Source organism: Pectinophora gossypiella, chromosome 13 (assembly GCF_024362695.1).
Source record: "Pectinophora gossypiella chromosome 13, ilPecGoss1.1, whole genome shotgun sequence".
NCBI classification, from domain to species: Eukaryota; Metazoa; Arthropoda; class Insecta; order Lepidoptera; family Gelechiidae; genus Pectinophora; species Pectinophora gossypiella.
Window position 1 is genome coordinate 11486294 of NC_065416.1, and position 22604 is coordinate 11508897.

The 22604-nt window shown below is 41.3% G+C and overlaps 3 protein-coding genes across 3 annotated transcripts in view; 1 reads left to right on the top strand and 2 right to left on the bottom strand.

Annotated features, from left to right (window-relative positions):
* LOC126371828 (FACT complex subunit Ssrp1) overlaps positions 1 to 22604 on the bottom strand; it is a 129129-nt gene that overhangs the window by 64861 nt on the left and 41664 nt on the right. The gene's annotated exons all lie outside the window — the stretch shown is intronic.
* On the top strand, positions 716 to 22019 carry LOC126371826 (protein flightless-1). Its single transcript, XM_050017196.1, has 23 exons — positions 716 to 868; positions 984 to 1094; positions 2412 to 2650; positions 3283 to 3444; positions 4056 to 4270; positions 7315 to 7537; positions 8898 to 9139; positions 9766 to 9922; positions 11001 to 11133; positions 11906 to 12019; positions 12399 to 12581; positions 12807 to 12940; positions 13361 to 13535; positions 13942 to 14108; positions 15172 to 15298; positions 15602 to 15723; positions 15991 to 16204; positions 16534 to 16797; positions 17860 to 17972; positions 18596 to 18746; positions 19269 to 19433; positions 19954 to 20067; positions 21130 to 22019. Exons 1-23 carry the CDS (start codon positions 806 to 808, stop codon positions 21262 to 21264), a joined length of 3723 nt encoding a protein of 1240 aa, XP_049873153.1. The 5' UTR covers positions 716 to 805; the 3' UTR covers positions 21265 to 22019.
* LOC126371850 (essential MCU regulator, mitochondrial) lies at positions 21565 to 22527 on the bottom strand. The gene has a single exon (XM_050017237.1). It carries the CDS (start codon positions 22415 to 22417, stop codon positions 22151 to 22153), a length of 267 nt encoding a protein of 88 aa, XP_049873194.1. The 5' UTR covers positions 22418 to 22527; the 3' UTR covers positions 21565 to 22150.

A 22604-nucleotide genomic window follows, 5' to 3' on the forward strand; every position in this document is an offset into this window, starting at 1 on the left:
AGGTATAGAATCTACAAGTAGAGCAGCATACACGCGTTTCGCTTTTTTCTGCTCTAAACAGTTTCACGCAATAAATAAATATGAATATAGAAGTGACAATTGATTTGTGTGGTAGCACCCTATCATTTTTTGAATGAGAAAATAAAAACCGGTATCGTTACGGAAGAACTACTCTTTTTTTTTAACTTTTTTATCCCTTTGGGGAAAGGCAAAGCCGTGCAGCCGTCGTCTAATGTAAAGAACTACTCTTTGTGAAAAATGACAACACTAGGATGGTAGTTGTCAAGGCTTTTTGGCGGGAGGCGGGAACGGGACAGTTGCTTTCTTCATTGAATAATCTAAATAATTAATACGAAGTGGTGTTTTGTGGTTAATGATCGCATTAAGTTAGTCGGAAGACATTCGCGAGTGTTATTATATTGGAGTATTCAATAAACAAAGTGTATCTGCCTATTTTCGCTTCGTGTCAGGAAGCCGCTTCATAACTCAAAAGTTTATGCGGACTTTTGAGTTAATTCGTTTGGGGTTCGGAGTAGGAGTCTACTCCGAGGGTGGGGGCTTAGGTTTCATCATCATCACCTTTCATCATTTCATTAATCATCAAGAAAAAAAATACGTCAGACATGGCTGTATGGGCATAGTTCCCTTTGCCTTACCCTTCGGGGAAAACCAAACCAAAAAAAAAAAAATGACAACACTAGTCATAACTGTCACCCGCCCGTATGTGTCAAACTTTTTTTTTTGGTATTTTGAGCTGGTGAAGACGATAGTGCCAATGTTTTTTCGCGAATAAATTATTGTAAACATGGCAAATACGGGTTTATTGCCATTTGTGCGCGGTGTAGATTTTACACGTAACGATTTCAGCGTAAGTGCTGTGGTATTAATTTGTGTATTAGCGTTTGTTGATAAGGGATGATATCATACCCCTAACCTATGCCCTACTATTTTTAATGTTGTGGCCTAAATTTTTCATGTTTCAGGATGACAAATTCCCTGAAGCTATTCGATACATGACTGGGCTTCAATGGTTAAGGCTCGATAAGACAAATTTATGTGATGTACCTGAGGAGTTGGGAAAGCTTATGAAATTGGTAAGCAAGTTTAGAGTTCCTTCTTTTTACTTTTCCAATGAGAATTATGTAAACCTTACGGTTTTACCCTTGATGTGTGTGTTGTATTTGATAAATTGCAATTTGTAAAATACCTACCTTTGTGTTATTATCTGCCTACTCATTTTTTGTCTTATCTGCTTCTTGCTGCTGACAAGGTCTCTCTTTGTTTTCATAATTGTTAGGTTTTGTTCTCTAGTAAAATCTTCTTTAAAATTTTGTCTTAAATAAGTTGAGCTTTTTACTGATAATTATTGACATTTCAAATGAAAAGACATTCATATTTGAGTTTATTTTTACTTTATTTTATTGTACTGAAAGTCTATATCTTTGATTTGTTTTTTAATGTTTCTTTTTTTAAATTAGTAATTCATTTCTCTGATTTATAAAAAACTCAACAATTTATATCTGAAAATGCTGAGAAGTTATGTAGTTGTTTTCATTTTATATCTCATGTTTTAATTCTTCCATATGAAGAACTTCTATATAAGGACCATTTTCAATATCAAATATTGTGTAGGTAGTTCTATCCATTCTATCTTTTTTTTTTTTCAGAGAAATTGACCAGAGTTTTAGTATTTATGTATTTGATTAATATATATTAATACAACACAACAACCATATGGTTGTTGCCAATTTAAAAGCTCTTATGTGTCGCCCTCAACAAATTTATTTTTTGTCAGGATCAAATAGTATTTTGCTTCTAAAATATTTAGTACAAACTCTTATGTACATAAATATCTATTATCTTTTAGACCCGATTGCACATAATACATTTCAAATTGGCAATGGCAATATGTAATATTTGGTTACTTAAATCATTATATTACTATTTCTATGCTGCACTACCCCACTATGTAATATAATATTAAATATCTCCTATGCCCAAAAGTTGCTTGGATGAGGTTGCTACTTCTCTTTTGTTTTGTATTTCCTGTGTGTGCAATAAAGTATTTGTTATGTTATTATAAAAGTTTTATACCTCTTCCTTTGTTAATTTAATCTCATTAATCAAATATCTTTTGTGAGACTGTCCTTTGGTTGATTAGGACAGTCTTGAATCACCTGATTGTCCAAAAAAGTAAGATGATTCCATGCTTTGGAGGGATGTTAAGCCGTTGGTCTCAGCTATTAGCCATAAAAAAAGTACTTTCACCAACCCACAGTGGAGCAGCATGTTGGAGTATGCTCCATAGCCCTTCCAGTTGATTGAGGGGAGGCCTGTGCCTAGCAGTGGGACATATATAGGCTGTTTATGTTTATGAAATATCAAATATCATATTCAACTACTATTTTTAGGAAAACCTTTCTCTCAAGAAGAACAACTTGGAGAAATTGTTTGGTGAACTAACAGAATTGAAATGCTTACGGTCTCTGAATGTAAGACATAACAAAGTGAAGAGTTCGGGCATACCCGCTGAGCTCTTCCGGCTAGAAGAGTTGACTACACTGGACCTTTCCCATAACAGACTGAAGGAAGTGCCTGAAGGACTGGAGAAAGCTAAATCGTTACTTGTCTTGAATCTTAGTTATAACAAGTAAGTAAAACAAAATACAATATAATTTTGTTCAAAGTTCAAAATAAGAATTTTAATGCATGATTTTATTGTTTTGTCCAGGCAGCGTCGTCTTATGATCTTAGCCTGTCAAAAAAAGAAAAAAAAATTCGAAACTGGAATCCATGTAATTCTTAAGACATTGCCAGTAAATGTTGTCCATGTTTTTTTGTTTATTTTTAACTACTGTAAAAATAGTTTTTTATTATTACCAACATGGATTAATCTGCACTTGAATAGTCTTAGATGATGTTTGAGTTTTATTAGTGTTAAGTCTGTTATGTATAACTCGTTTCTCGTCAATTCATATCAAAAGGAATATTGCTTTTTCTTGCCATTGCACACTGCACAAAATATGTCAATTTCAAATATTGCTTTTTTAGATGAATTGATTATAACTGGACTTTTTAACTCCCCTGAGTTCTAATAAGTGTATACTTATGTTAGTGGACTACCAATTATTTATGTACACGTAAATGATGTATATACATAAGATCACGTCTATTTCCAATTGGGGTAGGCAGAAACCATGGAATTCCACTCTTCATTCACCACCATCACCATCATCATTTTTCATCTTCTTTCATTCTTTTGAAAATAAATAAACTTTACAGAATAGAAAGCATCCCGCCGACGCTGTTCGTGCAGTTGACGGACCTGCTGTTCCTGGACCTGTCGCACAACCAGCTGGAGACGCTGCCGCCACAGACCAGGAGGCTGGCGAACCTCCAGACCCTCATACTCAATGATAACCCGCTCGGAATGTTTCAGTTGAGGTCAGTATAAAACGCCTTTAGGTTGCGTCTATTGCGACGCTATTTTTCAAGTAGAAGTCAAAACCGTCATTTCTTCATATGGAATCTTTTAGGTATTAATGTTATGGTCAGGCTGATCATCCGAAAGCAAGATGATCCGTGCTTCGGAAGGCACATTAAGCTGTTGGTCGTTGTTACTACTTACTGATGTAAGTAAATGGTCGTTACATGAGCCGTGTGAAGCGCCTTTGGCGGCTCAATAATTAGTCTGACACCAGGGTTGATGAGATTGGTAAACCTCACAACCCACATGATAGAAAGACAAATGTTATGGTTTAATTTTTAACGGATGTTTTTTTTATTTTTTTTAGTAATGGGTCACTATTTATTTATGAAGTACATATACATTAAAACATTTTTACATTTACAAGGTTACGGTATTGTGACTAATATACATATATGACAATTCCGGCATATATAACTTACACAATTAAGGATAAGTATTTCAAAATAAAGTAAAATTAAAGTGTATTGAATGTAACCGTGTAATAACGCTCATATACATTGACAACAGCTTGAATTCACCGCGCGACGCGCAGGCCAACGCCCCTTACAGCTAAGTTTCTCCACAGACAACTGCCATCCCTGCAAAGCCTCGAGACCCTGCACATGCGAAACACGCAGCGCACAGTTGCCAACCTGCCTACCTCCCTGGAGACACTGTCCAACCTGTGTGACGTAGACCTCTCAAGAAACGCCCTCACTAAAGTGCCCGACGCTCTCTACTCGCTGCTCAGTCTGAAAAGGCTCAATCTGAGCGACAATGAAATCGCTGAGGTTTCTTCTGGTATGTATCTTTTTATTTTCTTTAAATACTTGCTTTTTTATATCGCTGATGTGGGACGTAAAGCCGTCAGACTTAAATGGCATTGGGCCGGACATGTTTGTCGCATGCACCCTGAGCACAGATCGTCACGCATTGGGTGCCTCATGATGGGTACAGGCGTCGTGGTAGACCTCGAAAGAGATGGCGTGATCGGGCTGGTCGGAGTACGCGCAGCGGGCTTAGCACCGTAAGAGTGAGACTCTTTCTCGCCTCGACATACGTCATCCGTCACTCTCTCACAGTACTGCACAGAAAGAGACAGATGATCTCTGTCGGGGCAAGAAAGAGTCGCGTGCTTACGGTGCTAAGCCCGCAGGACCGCGAAAACTGGAAAGAGGAAGGGGAGGCCTTTGCCCAGCAGTGGAATCTTGTAAGCTGGATTAGATCAGCAGCTTATCATACCGAGTATGTCAAACGTCGACTAAAGAATTACCCTCTCGTCAATATTTATAATATGATGGACTGTTTGTTATCTTGATTAATAGGCGTGTGTTTTTACTCGTTGCGAAACAAGTATATAAAAATATATTGATCGATAAAAATAGTAACACAACTTACGTATATTATTTAACATAACATAGAATAACGCCTGTATCCCTGAAGGGGTAGGCAGAGGAATATAGTATAGACACCCGCTCCTCAGTGCTATGTTTGAGTCCCATGTAATAGGGTGCGAGCCTACTGCCATATCTGCCATTAACCCGGCACAAAATCTGGAAACCACGTGATATAAAATATATATGATCCAAACATGAATTCAAACTCATAAAGTCGAATTCATTATTAATAATATTTATATTAACATACAGGGTATTAGTGGCATCGTACCGAATACATAGAGGAATGATTCAGACCATGATTCAGAGTTAATATCAAGTGGAATTTTCCGTCACAAAATTATTGTTATTTAGCTTCCCCCCTCAGTATTCGTTACGATGTTATGTTACATCCCGTACACTTGTACAGGTAGCCGTACAAGTACGTATGGGTGTTAGTGACACCGTAATGAATACTGAGGGGGATGATTCTGAGATGATAACAAGTAGAATTTCTCGGAAAATTCATGAAAATTTTAGTGTTTTTCTTCATTATTTTCAGTTCTATACTTTTGCGACGGAAAATACCGCTTGATATCAACTCAGAATCATGGTCTGAATCACCCACCAAAGTTTTCGTTACGATGTCACTAACACCCAGTATAATGTGCGATTCGTAACCCGCTTGTTGATTTCTCATGTGCACATCTTATTGGTCGAAGATGTGTGTTTGTTTTTCCACACATTGAGTCAATGCGCGTAAAATTCCAATCGCCGTCATCGCTCACATTCTTCCATCCAGTCGTGAAACTTTCTATCGATTTACATCTCACGTGAAATAGTTTCAGGCAATACAATTTGATTTACTAAACACATAATTTTGCATATAATTGAACAGACGATATAAGGTGATTGTTTATAATCCTCTTTAAGAACCTATGTATGCGTACCTACTACTCAGCCTGTATCCACCCACTGCTGGGTATAGGCCCCCCTCTCTTTCACACCATCCTTTCCTGTGCAAGTCTCATCCATTGCTTTCCGGCATACCTCACCGTGACATCCGACCACCGGGCTGGTGGTCTGCCACGATATCGCATACCATCCCTTGGCCACCATTCAGTGACAGCCTTAGTCCATCTGTTGTCTTCCCGTTTTGCCAATGTCCACATTATAATTATGCGTACCTACATTACTTCAATTGCTTGCTTCAATCCTACAAAATGTAAACCGTGGATAGTTGTAACAACAACATGCTGGCTTGCAACATGTTTTTTACCATTTGTATATCTGATATAGAATAAGCTGTTACTATCCCTTTAAATAAAAAATAATTTACAATAATCTATATAAAAACGAAATCTCAGTCACTCACTGACTGATTCACTAATTACGAAATCACTAATCACTAATCCGAAAAGGAAACGGACGGGTAATCGTCAAACATAAAATTTATAGAATAAACGTCTTTAAGCTGAAATTTAAAAACTCCAAAATTTTATATGTAGCCAATAACCCGACATATTTAAGATGAAAGCACACGTCAAATGGGTTGTTCACGAGATGCCAATTTATTCGCCCGGGTTAGTTATGAATTTTAAAGTTAACAATTGACAATCATTCGTCACTTTTCTTTTCGGCGGATAAAGGAATCGGGGCCACTGGCTCACTAAAATGTCAAATATGCGACAGAGTTCTAAAGTGCTGTTATAGTTACGAGCGTACTTGCATCTCTTTAAATTTCTCACGCCATGTATATAATGTTATCCGCAAATCTAAGATAAGCCGCGCCGCAGCAAAAAATCCCTTTCATTTGTAAGCAGACAACGTACCCGAGATAATAAGCACACTGTGTCGACGCCTTTTTTACAAATTCAAATTCAAAAATATCTTTATCCAGTAGGTAACATAGTTACACTTTAAATGGTATTTTTTTACATAATCAACGTCTTATCCGCCTAAAACTACTGCAGCTTCTCACAACCTGTATAGCCGGGGAAAAAAGCTGCAAGAAAAATCTCAGGACAGCGCCCTAGTCGTTCTTTAAAAAAACATAAAATATTGTTATACAATTTAGTAATTTGGCTGCCTGGCCAGTTAATCCAATGCATTGTTGATATCTGTTCGATAGTACGTAAACACGTCCGTTAGTAATGCGTTTCGGAGGTATGTGACCTGACCTGTGTTCAGGGGTTGGAAAATGTCATATCTTCAGGTCAGGGGGGTTATAAAGGCGACATGGAAACAATTCATCTAAAAAAGCAATATTGCAATTTGACATTTGCGCATATAAAAGTAAGTGCGCAATGGTAAGCGGACCTGTGAACACGGGATAAGGCTAGGGAGAATTGCCTGATAATCTATCCAGACGCTTATTATTAATCTACCTAACTCTCTAAATTACATAGGTACCAGAAAATTGCGAAACAAGCCGTATATTTCATAATTTGTTCATAATACTCCCAACAGCAATGGACATGTGGCAGAAGCTGGAGAGCCTGAACTTCTCCAGGAACAAACTGACCTCCCTCCCGGCCTCCCTCTGCAAGCTGCAGAACCTGCGGCGGCTGCATGTGGACGACAACCAGCTGGACTTCGAAGGCATACCCTCGGGCATCGGGAAACTTGGAGCTCTAGAGGTGTTCTCCGCCGCTAACAACCTACTCGAGATGATCCCAGAAGGGCTTTGCAGGTCAGTCGATAAATTTTAGGCAGAGCTCCGTGGTCCAGTGGTTGAGCGCTGGACTCACGATCCCGGGGTCCCGGGTTCGAATCCACAGTCATGTCACAAAAATCACTTTATGATCCCTAGTTTGGTTAGGAAATTACAGGCTGATCACCCGATTGTCCGAAAGTAGGATGATCCGTGCTTCGGAAGGCACGTTAAGCCGTTGGTCCCGGTTACTTCTTACTGATGTAAGTTTCTAGTCGTTACATGAGCCATGTCAGGGGCCTTTGGCGGCTCAATAATAACCCTGACACCAGGGTTGATGACGTTATTCCACCTCACAACCCACACGATAAGAAGAAGGTCTACCTTTTCTATACAACCCCTTATAAATAACATAAGTTCAAGACTATATCCCAAAGGGGTAGGCAAACGTACATCTATCGTAACATGAACTAAGTACGTGGGTAGCTGAAGTGTGGACCTCAACGAGGTTTCTGTATTCAATATTATTTGTTGTTTTTATAAGGCTTATTTTCTTACGAAAACTCAAAACAATAACATGATAAAAACCCGATGCAAGATTTGCATCCATACACGAATTGCAAATAAGCTTTTCCCTTGCTTGTAGTGTAACTAAATATGTATTCAAAATCCATATTCAATGACATTCGCAGTACAAGAAACTTATAATACATGCACATATGAACGTCTATCACTTTCCTTTTCTAAACACAGAACACGCATGTTGAAATTATAACGCTGGTTGGTTTTATACCTGTGTTTATAGAGTAGTGTTGTGGAGCATGTAATTTTATTGTTATGCAATTTTATGCTCGTACGGTTACGTGATTATCCGTAATTTACAATGGCTTTGCCACACTTCCTTTAAAAAATGTTGTTCATTAGTTGCTAGCGGGTAATCGTTATCGAACTTTCTGTAGTAGACAGTGAGATTGGGGAATTGGATAGGTAGGCCTTCTTCTTCTATCGTGTGGGTTGTGAGGTGGAGTACCAGCCTCATCGACCTTGATGTCAGGGTTACTATTGAGCCGCCAAAGGCCCCCGAAATGGCTCATGTAACGACTACTTACTTACATCAGTAAGTAGTAATCGGGACCAACGGCTTAGGTAGGTATTATCGTCGAACCTTTTACTAAGCGTAAGATCGAACCGAGTCCAATTTCGATTTTATTTTTGTTTTTTTCCCTAACATGCTTGCCACGTAATTTTGACATAACGACATAGTTATATCTATAAAATGAATTTTGAATCGATAAAATGACCATGATGCGCATGTTGGCCGTACAGGTGAGATTGTGGCTAACGCGAGCCTATTTTTACAATAACAATCAATTCTACAACAAAATCCATTTGCCTACAGATGTGGCTCTTTAAAGAAGCTAAACCTGAGCTGTAACAAGTTAATCACACTCCCCGACGCGATTCATCTCCTGAGTGACTTGGAGAGCTTACAGCTCCACGGCAACCCTGACCTGGTCATGCCTCCGAAGCCAGTAGAGAGGTCCAGAGGGGCGGGGGTGCAGTTCTACAATATAGACTTCTCCTTGCAAACGCAACTGCAGCTAGCTGGAGCCACCACGCCTTCGCCTGCTACGCCTAGCAGTAAGTATATACTTCCGTCCGAGAGTTCCGACCGTCTTGGGATGACGACGGAGTGGAATTCTCTGCCGTCTTCTGTATTTCCGAATGCATATAACCCCGGTGCTTTCAAGGCAAGAGTGAACAGGCCTTCTGGGCGAGCTCGCCCCGTCTTAGGCCTCGTCAATGCCTTCGGACAAAAATCCATCAAAAGTAAAAAAAAAAGTATATTTGGGTGAGCTTCAGAGTACCGAAAGTGTATTTTATTATTGTCATCGCTCAAATATCCTAGTATATACTTATACAATAGATAATGGGCCCCACGTTTTTATTTTGGTCTAATATGCCTAAAAACTATTCTGCCTAGTACTAAAATATTTCTGAACTAGAAGTTCAAAATACCTACTTGTTATGGTGTGGGCTGCTTAGTTTACCTACCAAGCAAACCCTGGTGTTCTTTCATGAACCGCCTTTCGGCCGCTGACATGGTTCATGTTATGATGACCACTACCATCGCAGATAGTAATGACCGGGACCACCTACGTAGGTTGATAGGTAAGTAACTATTATAACACATAAAATAAAACCGTTTAACTTAAAATATCATTTACCGATTTTTTATTTATGACTTACAATTCCCATATCCGCAGGTATAAAATCAGACCCAATAGCGCGCAAGCTGCGCCTGCGCCGCGGCAGGGCGGAGCCCGAGCAGAAGGATTCAGCCCTCATCCTGCGCGGCATGCAGGAGCAGGCCAACACACAGCACAACGACACGGGCACTGAACAGAAGAATAGTGAGCTCAAGTTAGTGCTGCAACTGGACTATCCTACTATTTTTAAATGATTTTTAGGGTTCCGTAGCCAAATGGTGATTCGTCATGTCTCTCTGTTCGTCCGTATGTCACAGCCACTTTTTTCCGAAACTACAAGAGCTATGCTGTTAAAACTGCTTATTGCTTTTTTAGATGAATTGCTTCGATGTTGCTTTTTAATCCCCCAGTGCAGTGCAATCTTTGCCTGCATGCCTTTTGTAAATGTGTACGAAAAACTTTCTTCACAAATAACAGAAAATGTAGTTACATTGAAAACGGAAAAAGCAACTCTAACACAACAACGGACGGCCAAACGTCTCCGAACCTTGAGATTAGTTCCGTCCATCAAATACTTCGTTATACTGTTTACAAACAAACATCTGTAGACAATATGTGCTTACAAACTCATTGCTCGACTCGAATACTACCAATTGTAACTGCCGCCCTTTGTAACAAATTAGTACTATTGCAGCCTTTGTGGTAGACACATCACCACTAAACGGATCTAGGTATGTTCCTATTTTCAAAAGTGGAACATTCAGTCAGGAAAAAACAATTTTGTTGTGTACTTTTTTATTTACTATCTAGTGAGTATGTTGCTTTTTTGAAATATTTTTTTAGTATCACTAAAATTGATAATACCGGATTCTTACCGTACTCATATCTCACCATGCTGTCTGTTAGACCATCGTAAATAGGTGGTGAGCCGTACGGCCTTCTGTACTGGTCGAGACAAATGTATTAGAGAAAGCTGTACCCTAAATAGATTAATAAACTTATTGGAATAATAATACGTTCAGAACGGCAACTCTCCGCTCCCCACCAGCGGCAAGGTTCACCTCCCCCCCGCCCTCGGTCTTACTTTAGTCTTCAATCGTATGGCGCCTGACGTCACACACAGATGCACGTGTACGATAACGTCAATATGTAGTGTCTGTGTAAAACGAGGTTTTTTGTATAAAGTGTCCGGGGTACCACCAGGGTCAGTAGATCTGTCTTTATATAGTAATCAGAATTTCATAATTTATCTTTAACCGAGGATACTACATAATTATTGTTGTCGCTAACAGACCGAAGCGCTGGGACGAGAGCCTCGAGAAGCCACCGCTAGACTATTCGGAGTTCTTCGACGAAGACACGGGGCAGACGCCCGGCCTGCTCGTCTGGGAGATCGAGAACTTCATACCCGCGCCTGTCGACGAGGTACCACACTGCTTCCTTTACATAAACGACCTTATTCGTCCTGTTGTTGGGCACAAATTGTCCCTCAAGTCTCCAACTTGTCCAGTGCAAGTCTATGGTTGATCAACATCTCTCTGGACAAAGCAAATTGCTCAAATTCGTAGAGCTTTTTTGACGATTGACAAATGGCATTAACTAGTTGGCTGGAGCCGCGTGCTTTCGTGTTATCTCGATCTAGCAAATGACAGTTCTGAGTGACAAAAAAGGATAGAAGAATAGAAAAGTGCGACATGGTGTGGCCTGATGTAGTATAGTCATTCCTCTACATTTTACCTGCTTTCTCGGATTTGTGCCGCGAAATAACTAATTAGAGATTGCTAAAGGACATATATCTAGGTTCGGATGCATACAATGAAGTATGTATAAAGCTTCTCGTAATAAATAGTAACTGTTTATTTCTTTCTTTAAAAATATCTTTAATAATATAAGCTACAAAAGTGCAATCAGTTGTTTGCAAAGTATTAAATTAACTGGTTGCACATAAGACCTCCTGGTTACACCTAAAAAAACATAAATAATATATAATTATGACAACTAATGGTTCATAATTTCACCACTGTTTACAAATAATTCGCTGGGTTCAGTTACTGATCTTTGATTGTACATTGACCAAATTGGAGATGTCTACTTTGAACCAGCGTGTGTGTTCGTGTAAGAGAAGTATGTCAAAATTGAAACAAATGGAATCTCATAAATGCGTATATATGTATCTTATCTATTATGTGTACTGCAGGTCGCCCACGGGAAGTTCTTTGAAGGCGACTGCTACATCATCCTGAAGACAGCCATTGAGGAACAAGGACAGCTGTCTTGGGACATCCACTTCTGGATCGGGTCGAAAGCTACGGTGAGTGTGCTTGTCAGAGTCTCATTCTTCTTCTCTTGTGCGGGATATAACTTATAATAAGTTGTCAGATATCAGCCAATAACCAGAAAAAAAATATCCGGGAATAGGTTCGAGGATAGGGTTTTGGCGTCTTGGGACACGTCCATGTCTAGCAGTGCACTTCAATCGACTGATTGTGATTTTTCTATGGAGTTTGTATGGAAATACTGTCCTGTGACGTCATCAATAAAAGCGGTCAAACGTCGTTGTAATTGTTACTTGATTCTTAAATAATCCGAGCTATAAACTGAGATTGATTTTTGACCAACTTAGACTAAGACTTTATAATTTATCTGTGACCCAGTCAAATACCGTATTTCACCTTGTATATGAATTCCAGTTGGACAAGGGCGCATGCGCGGCGATGCACGCGGTGAATCTGCGCAATCTGCTGGGGGCCAAGCGCACGCAGCGGCACGAACAAGGGGACGAGACGGCGGAGTTCCTCGCGCTGTTCCCCACGCCGCCCGTCTACATACAGGGCAGTCACACGCCCTCCGGGTTCTTCACGGTCGACGACCCGGTTAGTATAACGATCGAGTAACTAATACACTACCTAAAACAGGTTGACACACTCACAAACAGATCACACGCTGGTGCTGATGCAAGGAGTGCATTAAGCATGTGCACAGCACGGAGGAGTGGCGAGTGTGTGCGCGCCACAGGGGCTGCGCGGCCGCAGGTTATGTGTGGGTATGTTGGGGATGTACAGTCTATAAAGCGCCGATAATGAACCTTTCACCAACAGCACTACGTGACCCGGTTGTACCGCGTGCACGGCGCCGGGACGGGGGTGCATTTAGAGCCGGTGGCTGTCTCCGCGGACTCCCTCGACCCCAGATATGTGTTCGTGCTCGACACCGGACTCACCATCTACCTCTGGTAACAAACATACATAAACACATCTAGTACGGCTTTGAAATAGACTACTCGGGCGGAAGGCAAGAGGGAAACCAATGCAAGTAGCATGGAAATGCTACGCCGACAAGAGCGTGGCTTTTAGAGATGACGTAACACTGCAGGGCACAGGCCTCCTGTCAGGCCTTCAATCAACTGGAATGTATATAGAGCGTATTCCACCACGCTGCTCCACTGCGGGTTGGTAGAGCCATTTGGGCTAGTAGCCCAGGACCAACAGCATAACGTGCCTTCAACATCTTCTAAACAAAGGACAGTATTATTTATTCCAACTCACTATAATTCAAATTCAAAAATATCTTTATTCAGTAGGTACGTGACTGAGTAAACATTTCGTACTTTTTACATAGTCTGGTATTAGTTTTTTTTTCTTGTTTTACGCAGGATTGGCAAGAAAGCGAAGAACACGCTAAAGTCGAAGGCTCGGTTGTTCGCCGAGAAGATAAACAAAGAAGAAAGGAAGAACAAAGCGGAACTAGTCGCGGAGCCACCCGGCAAGGAACCGCGCAGCTTCTGGGAGATACTGGGCTACGACGGTGACACACCATTTGTGCCTAAAGTAAGCTGATGCATAAATTGTTCTCCATATTTTCTTAGGTTGATGGTTATCTCGCATGTCTTTGCCGCTTCTTTTTCCGACGTGTGGGTTACGAGGTGTAAAGTGATTTGTCCGACACATTTTCAGCCAATAATTTAATAATTTTATCGAAATCTTTTATCTCGGGGCGGTGGGGGGGGGGATGACGTTGACTGTTAATTATACCCGTTATAGTGTAGCATGATTGTAATGGCAGCAGGACAAAGATATTGAAGATTCACAACTTGGACAAAAAATATTGGACATCCCCAAGCGCGAAAGAAACGAGAGATATGTCAATCCAATCATGCTACGGTGCAAGGGGTATGTCCACTTCAAGATACCTTTAGGCTATGACTCATGGTTCGGAACATATTGCAATACCCAGGAGCACGTCCCAGAAGACATCTCGTGGGCGCCGCCGCGGCTGTACCGCGTGGAGCTCGGCATGGGCTACCTGGAGCTGCCGCAGCCCGAGGCTGCGCCGCTCGCTCGCCACGTACTCGCCACCAGAAACGTGTACATACTCGACGCGCATACCGACGTGTTTGTGTGGTGAGTCATACTGCCAAGATCCTGCAGGTCTCTGTAGTCCAGTGGCTGAGCGCTGGGCTCACGATCCAGAGGGCCAGGGTTCGAATCCTAATGGAGACATATCACAAAAATCACTTTGTAATCACCAGTTTGTCCAAAACTAAGATGATCCTTGCTTCAGGCACATTAAGCCGTCGGTCCCGGTTACTACTTACTGATGTAAATAAATAGTTGTTCCGTGGGCCGTGTCAGGGGCCTTTAGCAGCTCAATAATAAATAACACTGACACCAGGATTGAGGTTGATAACCCACCTCACAACCCAGATCGTCGATGAAGAAGACAGATGAGGCAGGGAGCTTGAATAGTCAGCTCACCACTCTCGTATTTGTTGAATTGAGAAGGGCACTACCACCTCTCTCTGTTGGGGTCTCTGAGGAGACTTTCTTCCCGAGTCATATAATGAGCGCGAACTATTCGTAACGTAACATCAGGGTCTGAAGATGTATACTAACTAATTTCAACATATCATGATTAGAATGACAACAGGACAGAGATAGTTCATCATAGAGCGAAAGAGACGAGAAATATGTCACTGTAATCATGCTACTCATGAACAGCCTCCGTGGTCTAGTGGTTAGAGCGTTAGGCTCACGATCTGGAGGTCCGGGTTCGATTCCCGATGGGGACATTGTCGAAATCACTTTGTGAGACTGTCCTTTGTTTGGTAAGGACTTTTCAGGCTTGAATCACCTGATTGTCCGAAAAAGTAAGATGATTCCGTGCTTCGGAGAGCACGTTAACCCGTTGGTCCCGGCTATTAGCCGTAAAAACACCTCCATCAACCCGCATTGGAGCAGCGTGGTAGAGTATGCTCCGTACCCCCTCCGGTTGATTGAGGGGAGGCCTGTGCCCAGCAGTGGGAGGTATATAGGCAGTTTATGTTTATGTAATCATGCTACGTTGAAAGGGGTATAGAAAAATTGTTATATTTAATAAGAAAAATACATTCCTCTCCTTCTCTCTGTTTCTTAGTTCCTAAAGAAAGTAATTACAACGTAACTAACATAGACACTGTATCCCCAGGTTCGGCAAGAAGTCATCTCGGTTGGTCCGCGCGGCGGCTGTGAAGCTAGCGCAGGAATTGTTCAACATGGTGGCGCGACCGCCGCACGCGCTGGTCACACGGCTGCAAGAGGGGACTGAGACACAAGTACTTGGCTTTAAAATAAAACACATTGCATGACACAACGTCCCAATCCCAAGTCTCAAGGACCAATGCTCCGTGGTTTGTGTCACGGAACGTGTTACGCTTGCGTAATTTCTCTGCTAGGCTGAGAATGCCTTCAGCTGCTTGTCATCCCGAGTTAGTGCTTATTTTTGGCATTAAGTACTTGGCCGGAAGTAGACATCACTCACCGACCGACTCGACTCATCGACTGGGAATGAGCTCGGGAACAGGAGTGCGTCCGTTGGTTTGTCCCACAAAGTAATACAATAATGTTGTTGTTGGCAGGTGTTCAAGACATACTTCCAAGGTTGGGAGGAGGTGATCGCGGTGGACTTCACGCGCACGGCCGAGTCGGTCGCGCGTACCGGCGCCGACCTCGCTAGCTGGGCCAAGCAGCAGGAAACTAAGTATGTATACTCTCACTTTGATCAAAATAAAAACGAAATAACCATTTATTTATGAAAAAAAACGCGTCTAAAGTGCGATTGGCCTTAGCTGTGGTCAGAAACCACGACATTATATTCCAGTAAGCTCTGTCCTTCAGTAAGTTTAATCATCGTCCTAGCGTTTCTTTGCTCTTGTGTCGATAAAAAACCCAGCAGGCTATGAGTTTTGATTGAATCCAAATCACCTAAGATTTCCTAGCTTTTTTAAAAAAAATATGCCTCTTCTAGAGCGGACCTATCAGCTCTTTTCACGCCGCGTCAGCCGCCGATGCCGGCGTCAGAGGCCAAGACGCTCGCGGACGAATGGAACGAAGACTTAGAGGCCATGGAGGCCTTCGTGCTTGAAGGCCGACACTTCGTTCGTCTACCAGACCATGAGCTGGGCATCTTCCACAGTCAGGACTGCTATGTCTTCCTCTGTCGATACGTGCTGCCTGCTGAGGTAAGAAGGAACTTGGATTTAGTACCATAATGGAACGATGACTTAAGAGGCCATGGAGGCGTACGTGCTTGAACGCCGATACTTCGTACGACTGCTGGACCATGAGCTGAACATCTTCCACAGTCAGTGCTGCCTACTGAGGTAAAAAAAGCACTGTCTTTATTTATGTAGTTCTACCGTTTCGAGCAATTGACGCACCGAATGCTGTGCAACGTAGATAGCGTTATTGTGCAGACCCCGCAGAGGTCATTTGCGCTTGAAACATACTTGAAGTTTAAGTTGAAATTTAGTTTATAAACTAGTTGGCTAATAGATAATTTTCCTTACAGCCAGAAGACGAAAGTGAAGGCTCGAACACAGGGGATGCAGACGAGGACTCGGAGACAGCATCCTGGGTGGTATACTTCTGGCAAGGGCGGAAGGCTCCCAACATGGGCTGGTTGACCTTCACATTCGGGCTCGAGAGGAAGTTTAAGCAGCTGTGCAAGAGGTTAGATGTCGTCAGGACGCACCAGCAGCAAGAGAGCTTGAAGTTCATGGCGCATTTCCATAGAAGGTTCATTATTAGGGACGGCAAGAGGAATCAGAAGCCGGTAAGTTCTGGCATTTAAAAGTAGTTCATTGGTCCATCTTTGGTCTAACCAAGCACAATTCCGTCCTAGGCAAATCGTTAATTGATATGCTCTGGTCCAAGCAAGTAGTGAATAGAAATCCATCCATGGTTGGTCCATGGTTCCCATCTTCGGTTGATGGCAAATATATAAAAAAGTATTAATAAGGTAAATACAATTATAATAATATGATTGGTCTTTGCGTTCGTTCCTACATTTTATACGATTTGATTGTTCAGCTTTCTTGAAATGAAATGTCATTGGCACATTGCATTGGCATAATGAGGCAGAATCGGTGCCATTTCGCGGACAAGAAGTATTGTAGTGTTTTGAGTTTGTATACGCCTGTTCGTACAGAAAACGGGGCGCGACGCGGCGCGAAATCGCGCAAACCCTCGCTTTCCGGTCCGGAAAGCTACAAATGAGGTAGTTCGGAATGTTTTGCATGTTATATGTGATGAAGTGCTTACGACAAATCCAAGTTTTCGACTTCCCTTTTTTGACTAATTTTCATTGACTATTTTAGGGATGAATATAAACGTTTGTTATCCTCCATTTATCCTCCACCAACTCGCACTGAAGTAGCATGGTGTATTATGCTCTTTACCCTTTTTTGGAAGTCTGTGCCCAGTAATGTCATCATCTCCCTAGCATTAACCCGTTTTTCACAGGGTCCGCTTACCTAACCTGAAGATTTCACAGGACTGGTTTTTTCCAGAAGCGATTGCCTGTCTTCTAACACGCGAAGGGAAAACCTGCCCAATACGGGTTAGGTCACATACCTCTGAAAATGCATTTCTCGGGAATGTGGGTTTCTTCACGATGCTTTCCTTCGCCGCTGAGCACGTGATAATAATTTATGATCCAAACAAGAATTCGAAAACAAATTCGGCAATCATTGGCTTAGGCCTGTGCTGGATACGAACCTGCGACTTCAAAGTGACAGGCAAGCACCAACCAACTCGGCTATCACGGCTCCCACTGCTGGATACCTTTGCTGATTATGTTTATATGTATACAATAATCCAGTGTAATTGGTATTAGGAGGGTGGTCGTCAGCCGGTGGAGCTGTTCGAGCTACGAAGCAATGGATCGGCGCTATGTACGCGGCTGGTGCAAGTCAAGGCAGACGCATCGCAGCTCAACAGTGCCTTCTGGTAAGTACTCTCTGGATACCGGTGAGGGAAGAGCCACTAATTGGTAGACGACTCCTGTCAGGAACTTTTGATAACCAGTCCTAAAATCAAGAGACCAGCCCATTGCGAGGTTAAATGAAATGAAATGTAACGTAGTAAATACGGTATGGATGCGGGCAGCAGGAGATCGGTCACTGTGGCGAGGCTTGGGAGAGACCTATGTCCATCAGTGGCAGATTTCCGGCTGATGATGATGATGATGAGACGTGATATACGTTATGATGAAAGTAAGTGTTATATTTGTCGCTCAGAACCTCAGTCATATTCTGGCATACAATTTATTATTGTGAAGTCGTTTAGTCGATATCAATATCATGTATACCCGTGCCCGGGATGATAATCAGGTGTGTAGGTATGTCCGTACAGCACGTCATTTGGGGATGTTTTATTCTTATGGAGGTTTTAGTAGAAGACGGCACGGCATGGGAGATTTATTTCCTTCTCTTTCATCATATCCCTAGCGTTATCCCGTTTCCCGTAACGTGGAGATTTGACAGATCAGGTGTGTCTACTCGGGAGATTTTAGTCAGGTTTGGATATTTCATTCTCTTTATATGTGGTTAGTAATGTAATATTTCCTACAGCTACATCCTAAACGTGCCGCTGGAAGGCTCGAACGACACGTCGTCTGCGATCGTGTACGCGTGGATCGGCAACAAGGCGGACGCCGACTGCGCGCGGCTCATCGAGCAGATCGCCGAGGAGAAGTTCAACAACCCCTGGGTCAGCCTTCAGGTAAATAATGTTCCTTCAGTAAAATATGAAAGTTTGTATGTTTCCCACTGCTGGCAAGTGGCAGGGAACATACTCCACCACGCAGCTGCGGGATGTATAAGTTGATCCTTGGTAACTTGACAAATGGAAATCTATCATGTGATTGGCTCTTTGCGAATCAGGTTTTCCTGAGTAGTATTTGAAACAAAAACAGAAAAGCACGTAATTAATTACTATCCGGACGTTTCGGTTGCGCTGTATATCCGAAGGGTTAGGCAAAGGTGTATAGTATATATACCCACTCCTCGCCAGCTATGATTAGATTAATAATAAGAAAAATACCGTTAAATAATCTACTTGGACGCTTGCCGGAGGGACTGGCCAGAGTACGCACAGGACCGCGAAAAATGGAAAGAGGAAGGGGAGGCCTTTGCCCAGCAGTGGAATCTTGTAAGCTAGATTTGATTAGAAATAATCTAGCATGTGTAACGTGGGTACTTTAAAAGTGATTAGTACAATAACATAACTGGTTTCAACCCCCAGGTTCTAACGGAAGGCAGCGAGCCCGACAACTTCTTCTGGGTGGCGCTGGGAGGCCGCAAGCCGTACGACACGGAGGCCGACTACCTCAACTACACGCGGCTTTTCCGCTGCTCCAACGAGAAGGGCTACTTCACCGTCTCCGAGAAGTGCACCGACTTCTGCCAGGCAAGTGATTAGTTGGTAGATCATTGAAGCATGCATCAATGCTACATAGTTCAAATAAAAATTAAATAAAACACATAATAACGGGTTCTTACCGCGTTTCAAGCAGGGATATGAGACTCCCGATATTTCGACAATGTTGCAAGTGCCATACAAGAGTAAGTGTTGTAGCTAATGGATAGGCAGAGCTAATAGTATTTTTTCAATATTCTTTATTTCCATATTATGATGGTGTACAAATTTGTAAGTTACATATGAGTTTCACATCAGACACAACAAAGTAGAAGTTTAAAAGAGAGATGGAAACTTTTCAAATAGTAACATCAGTAACATTTAGGTATTCACTAGTGCTGTAGTAACATTTATTAATTAGAAGTTCTTTCCATGGTTTAAGTCTCTTGGTCATGGTTTGTCTCTTTTCTTTCTATCAGCCCATCACCCCTATAATTTTCCATCACTGAAAGGATTCTAGTCCTCCGTCGCTTTTTGATTCATTTATTAAAATTAATATTCTGTTCACCAGGACGACCTGGCTGACGACGACATAATGATCCTGGACAACGGCGAGCAGGTGTTCCTGTGGCTTGGCGCCAAGTGCTCCGAGGTCGAGATCAAACTCGCCTACAAATCTGCGCAGGTAACTATGTATTACACTATTGTTCCATAAGTCGCGCGCAGTCGGCGTCCGCCTTGTTGCCGATCCAGGCTTATACGATCGCCGACGACGTGTCATTCGAGGCATAGAATAATGAATAATACTGGGTATAGAACGGCAACTCGGAACTAGGTTTACCTCAAGCAAACAAATGGGGAGCGCTGAGGACTCTCTCCCGCTGACGGCTTTCACCCGTAAATCATACGAACCAAACAAGCATTATGTCACGCTCTTACAGTCACTATTTCACTAATCGTCGTTGGTCGCAGATAGATACAGTAAGAACTAGAGCTATCTTTTTCCATGTGTCGTGCGCACGTGTTCCGTGACACGTGCATACGTTTTTGTTTCTGTATTACACTTGGCAAAACAAATATATTTTTATAGTCTTCTTCAAAACGTTATCAAGCCATTACTATACCATTTAACAAATGAATGTATCTATTTGTAATGTATTTTAGCCACTCTCTATTGACATAAAATGGCTATTGGTCTATTTCCAAATTCTAAACAACAAACTATAAATTAACTTTGTCATCTTTGGCATTGTTTAAACATGATCTAAAATTATCAAGTGTTGATACATTACAAATAATGGATTGAGGCACAAATACCTAAAGTTTTTTTGGTTTCTATTATCCCTCGGTCATTTCAGCCACAACATTTGATGCAGTCGTCCGTATTCTTACAAAAATCTGGAATACTCATAGTAATAAATAGTCTTATTGATATTTTTCTCTTTTTTTCCTAGTCAAATGAGATACTTTTTACGAAATGTCTAAACGAAAGTTTTTTTGGAGTTTATAAATACTGTCCTGTGACATCATCAATAATAGCAGTCAAAATTCGATATTAAGTCGAAAGATATAATGAGATTGATTTTTGTTCATCTTAGACTGGCTTCTATTTGTAGATTAGAATTTTATAATTTATCTTTGACCCAGTCAAATACCCTATTATTAGCTTGCTTTAGAGCTAAGTGCACTCTTCAACCCACAGGTCATATTCTTTACTGAAATACTAAGACTACTTGTATATATCTAGGTTTACATTCAACACATGAAGACAATGCAGCCAGAGCGGCCTCGCAAGTTGTTCCTCACCCTCAAGGACAAGGAGTCTCGACGGTTCACCAAATGCTTCCATGGCTGGGGCGAGCACAAGCGCCCTCCAGAGTAAAAACCAGATCTGACCACACAACCTCTATAGAGTAGAGGATAGAGTTTAAGATGACAATCAAAGATGTATCAGATAGTATTGAGCATTTTTGACTCCCATTTGTAAAGCTAAAGTGACTCCTTACCAATAGTATTAGTATGGAAAGTTGTAATCAAAAGACACATAATTTTAGATGAATGTTGTCATATTTCAGTATTATGTCTTGTATAGAATCACATGTTTGCACAATTTTCAGCTAAGTATTGTCCAGTATGGGCTTCCACACTAAAAGAATCCATTTTGAAAAAATGAAAGACTGAATTATGCCATTTTCAAGTCATTTATTTGTCTTTTCCTTTTAAAACTATTAAGCACAAGAGAAGGATGAGATTTTTAATATATATTTATTGCTAAAGGGAAGAGTACTGAGTAACCTTTGACTAGCATAGCAGAGATTGCATTTTGGTTGTTACTCTAAGGACAATGTATTTATTGTGCATTTTATTAAATGCATTTATATATTTATTAAAATTCTACACATTCAGCTGTATATAAAATGCTGTATATTTATGATTGATGCTGTGTAAAACTTGTAAATATAAGTGATAGATAAAAAAAGGATTTTATAATGCCACTAATATAAAATAAAAATTAATTAATAAATTGGCAAATTGTGCGATATTTGAATTGGAGCGCTTGAGCACAAAATGTATTACATTATATGTAGCTTTTGTAACAATTCTATAATATTTTTAACAATAAATAGAAAACATTAACTTACGAGTTTTACTAACATACCCAACTTACATTTACATCTAGAGTTAGGTCTAGAAGAACATTATCTGTGATAACAAAACTAACAGATTTATTATTTGAAAATATCCTACAACAGGTACAAGCGGTGGTCTTAGTCATCATCGTCGTCGTCATCGGAAGGCACGAACAGTTCGTTCTCCTCGAGGAAATTGGCGATATTTTTGCTAATTGCAGCGCCGATGAGCAACCCCGGTACTACAGCACACACTACTCCCAGGAGGCCAAAAGGCTGCTTCTCAGGTTCGGGAAGAATTGCTCCAGTTTCAGTAGTCGTCGCTGTCCTTCGTTGCACTACTTGTCCCGGCCTGGTAAGGCTCTTGCCCTGGGCAACCAGTCGGGACAGCCTTAACACGGTCATTTTGCGCACAATTATAAGCTAAAGTGTATCTTCCTTAATTATTTTTAGAATTTTCTATCGTATTCGTTGCAGTGTCTCTCACCTGTCACTGCGAAAATATGACGTATAGTGATGTTCCCATAATAATTTAAATTTTGTGAGTATTACCCTCAGAACAATAACTAAAGCATAGAAGGAAGGCTAAAAT

Bases quoted from the DNA above. Each gene is read 5' to 3' on its own strand.
- LOC126371826 (XM_050017196.1), top strand. From the start codon at position 806: ATGGCAAATACGGGTTTATTGCCATTTGTGCGCGGTGTAGATTTTACA. The intron at 869-983 runs GTAAGTGCTGTG...TTCATGTTTCAG, and splicing joins TTACACGTAACGATTTCAGC to GATGACAAATTCCCTGAAGC. The intron at 19,434-19,953 runs GCAAGTGATTAG...TCTGTTCACCAG, and splicing joins AGTGCACCGACTTCTGCCAG to GACGACCTGGCTGACGACGA.
- LOC126371850 (XM_050017237.1), bottom strand. From the start codon at position 22,417: ATGACCGTGTTAAGGCTGTCCCGACTGGTTGCCCAGGGCAAGAGCCTT.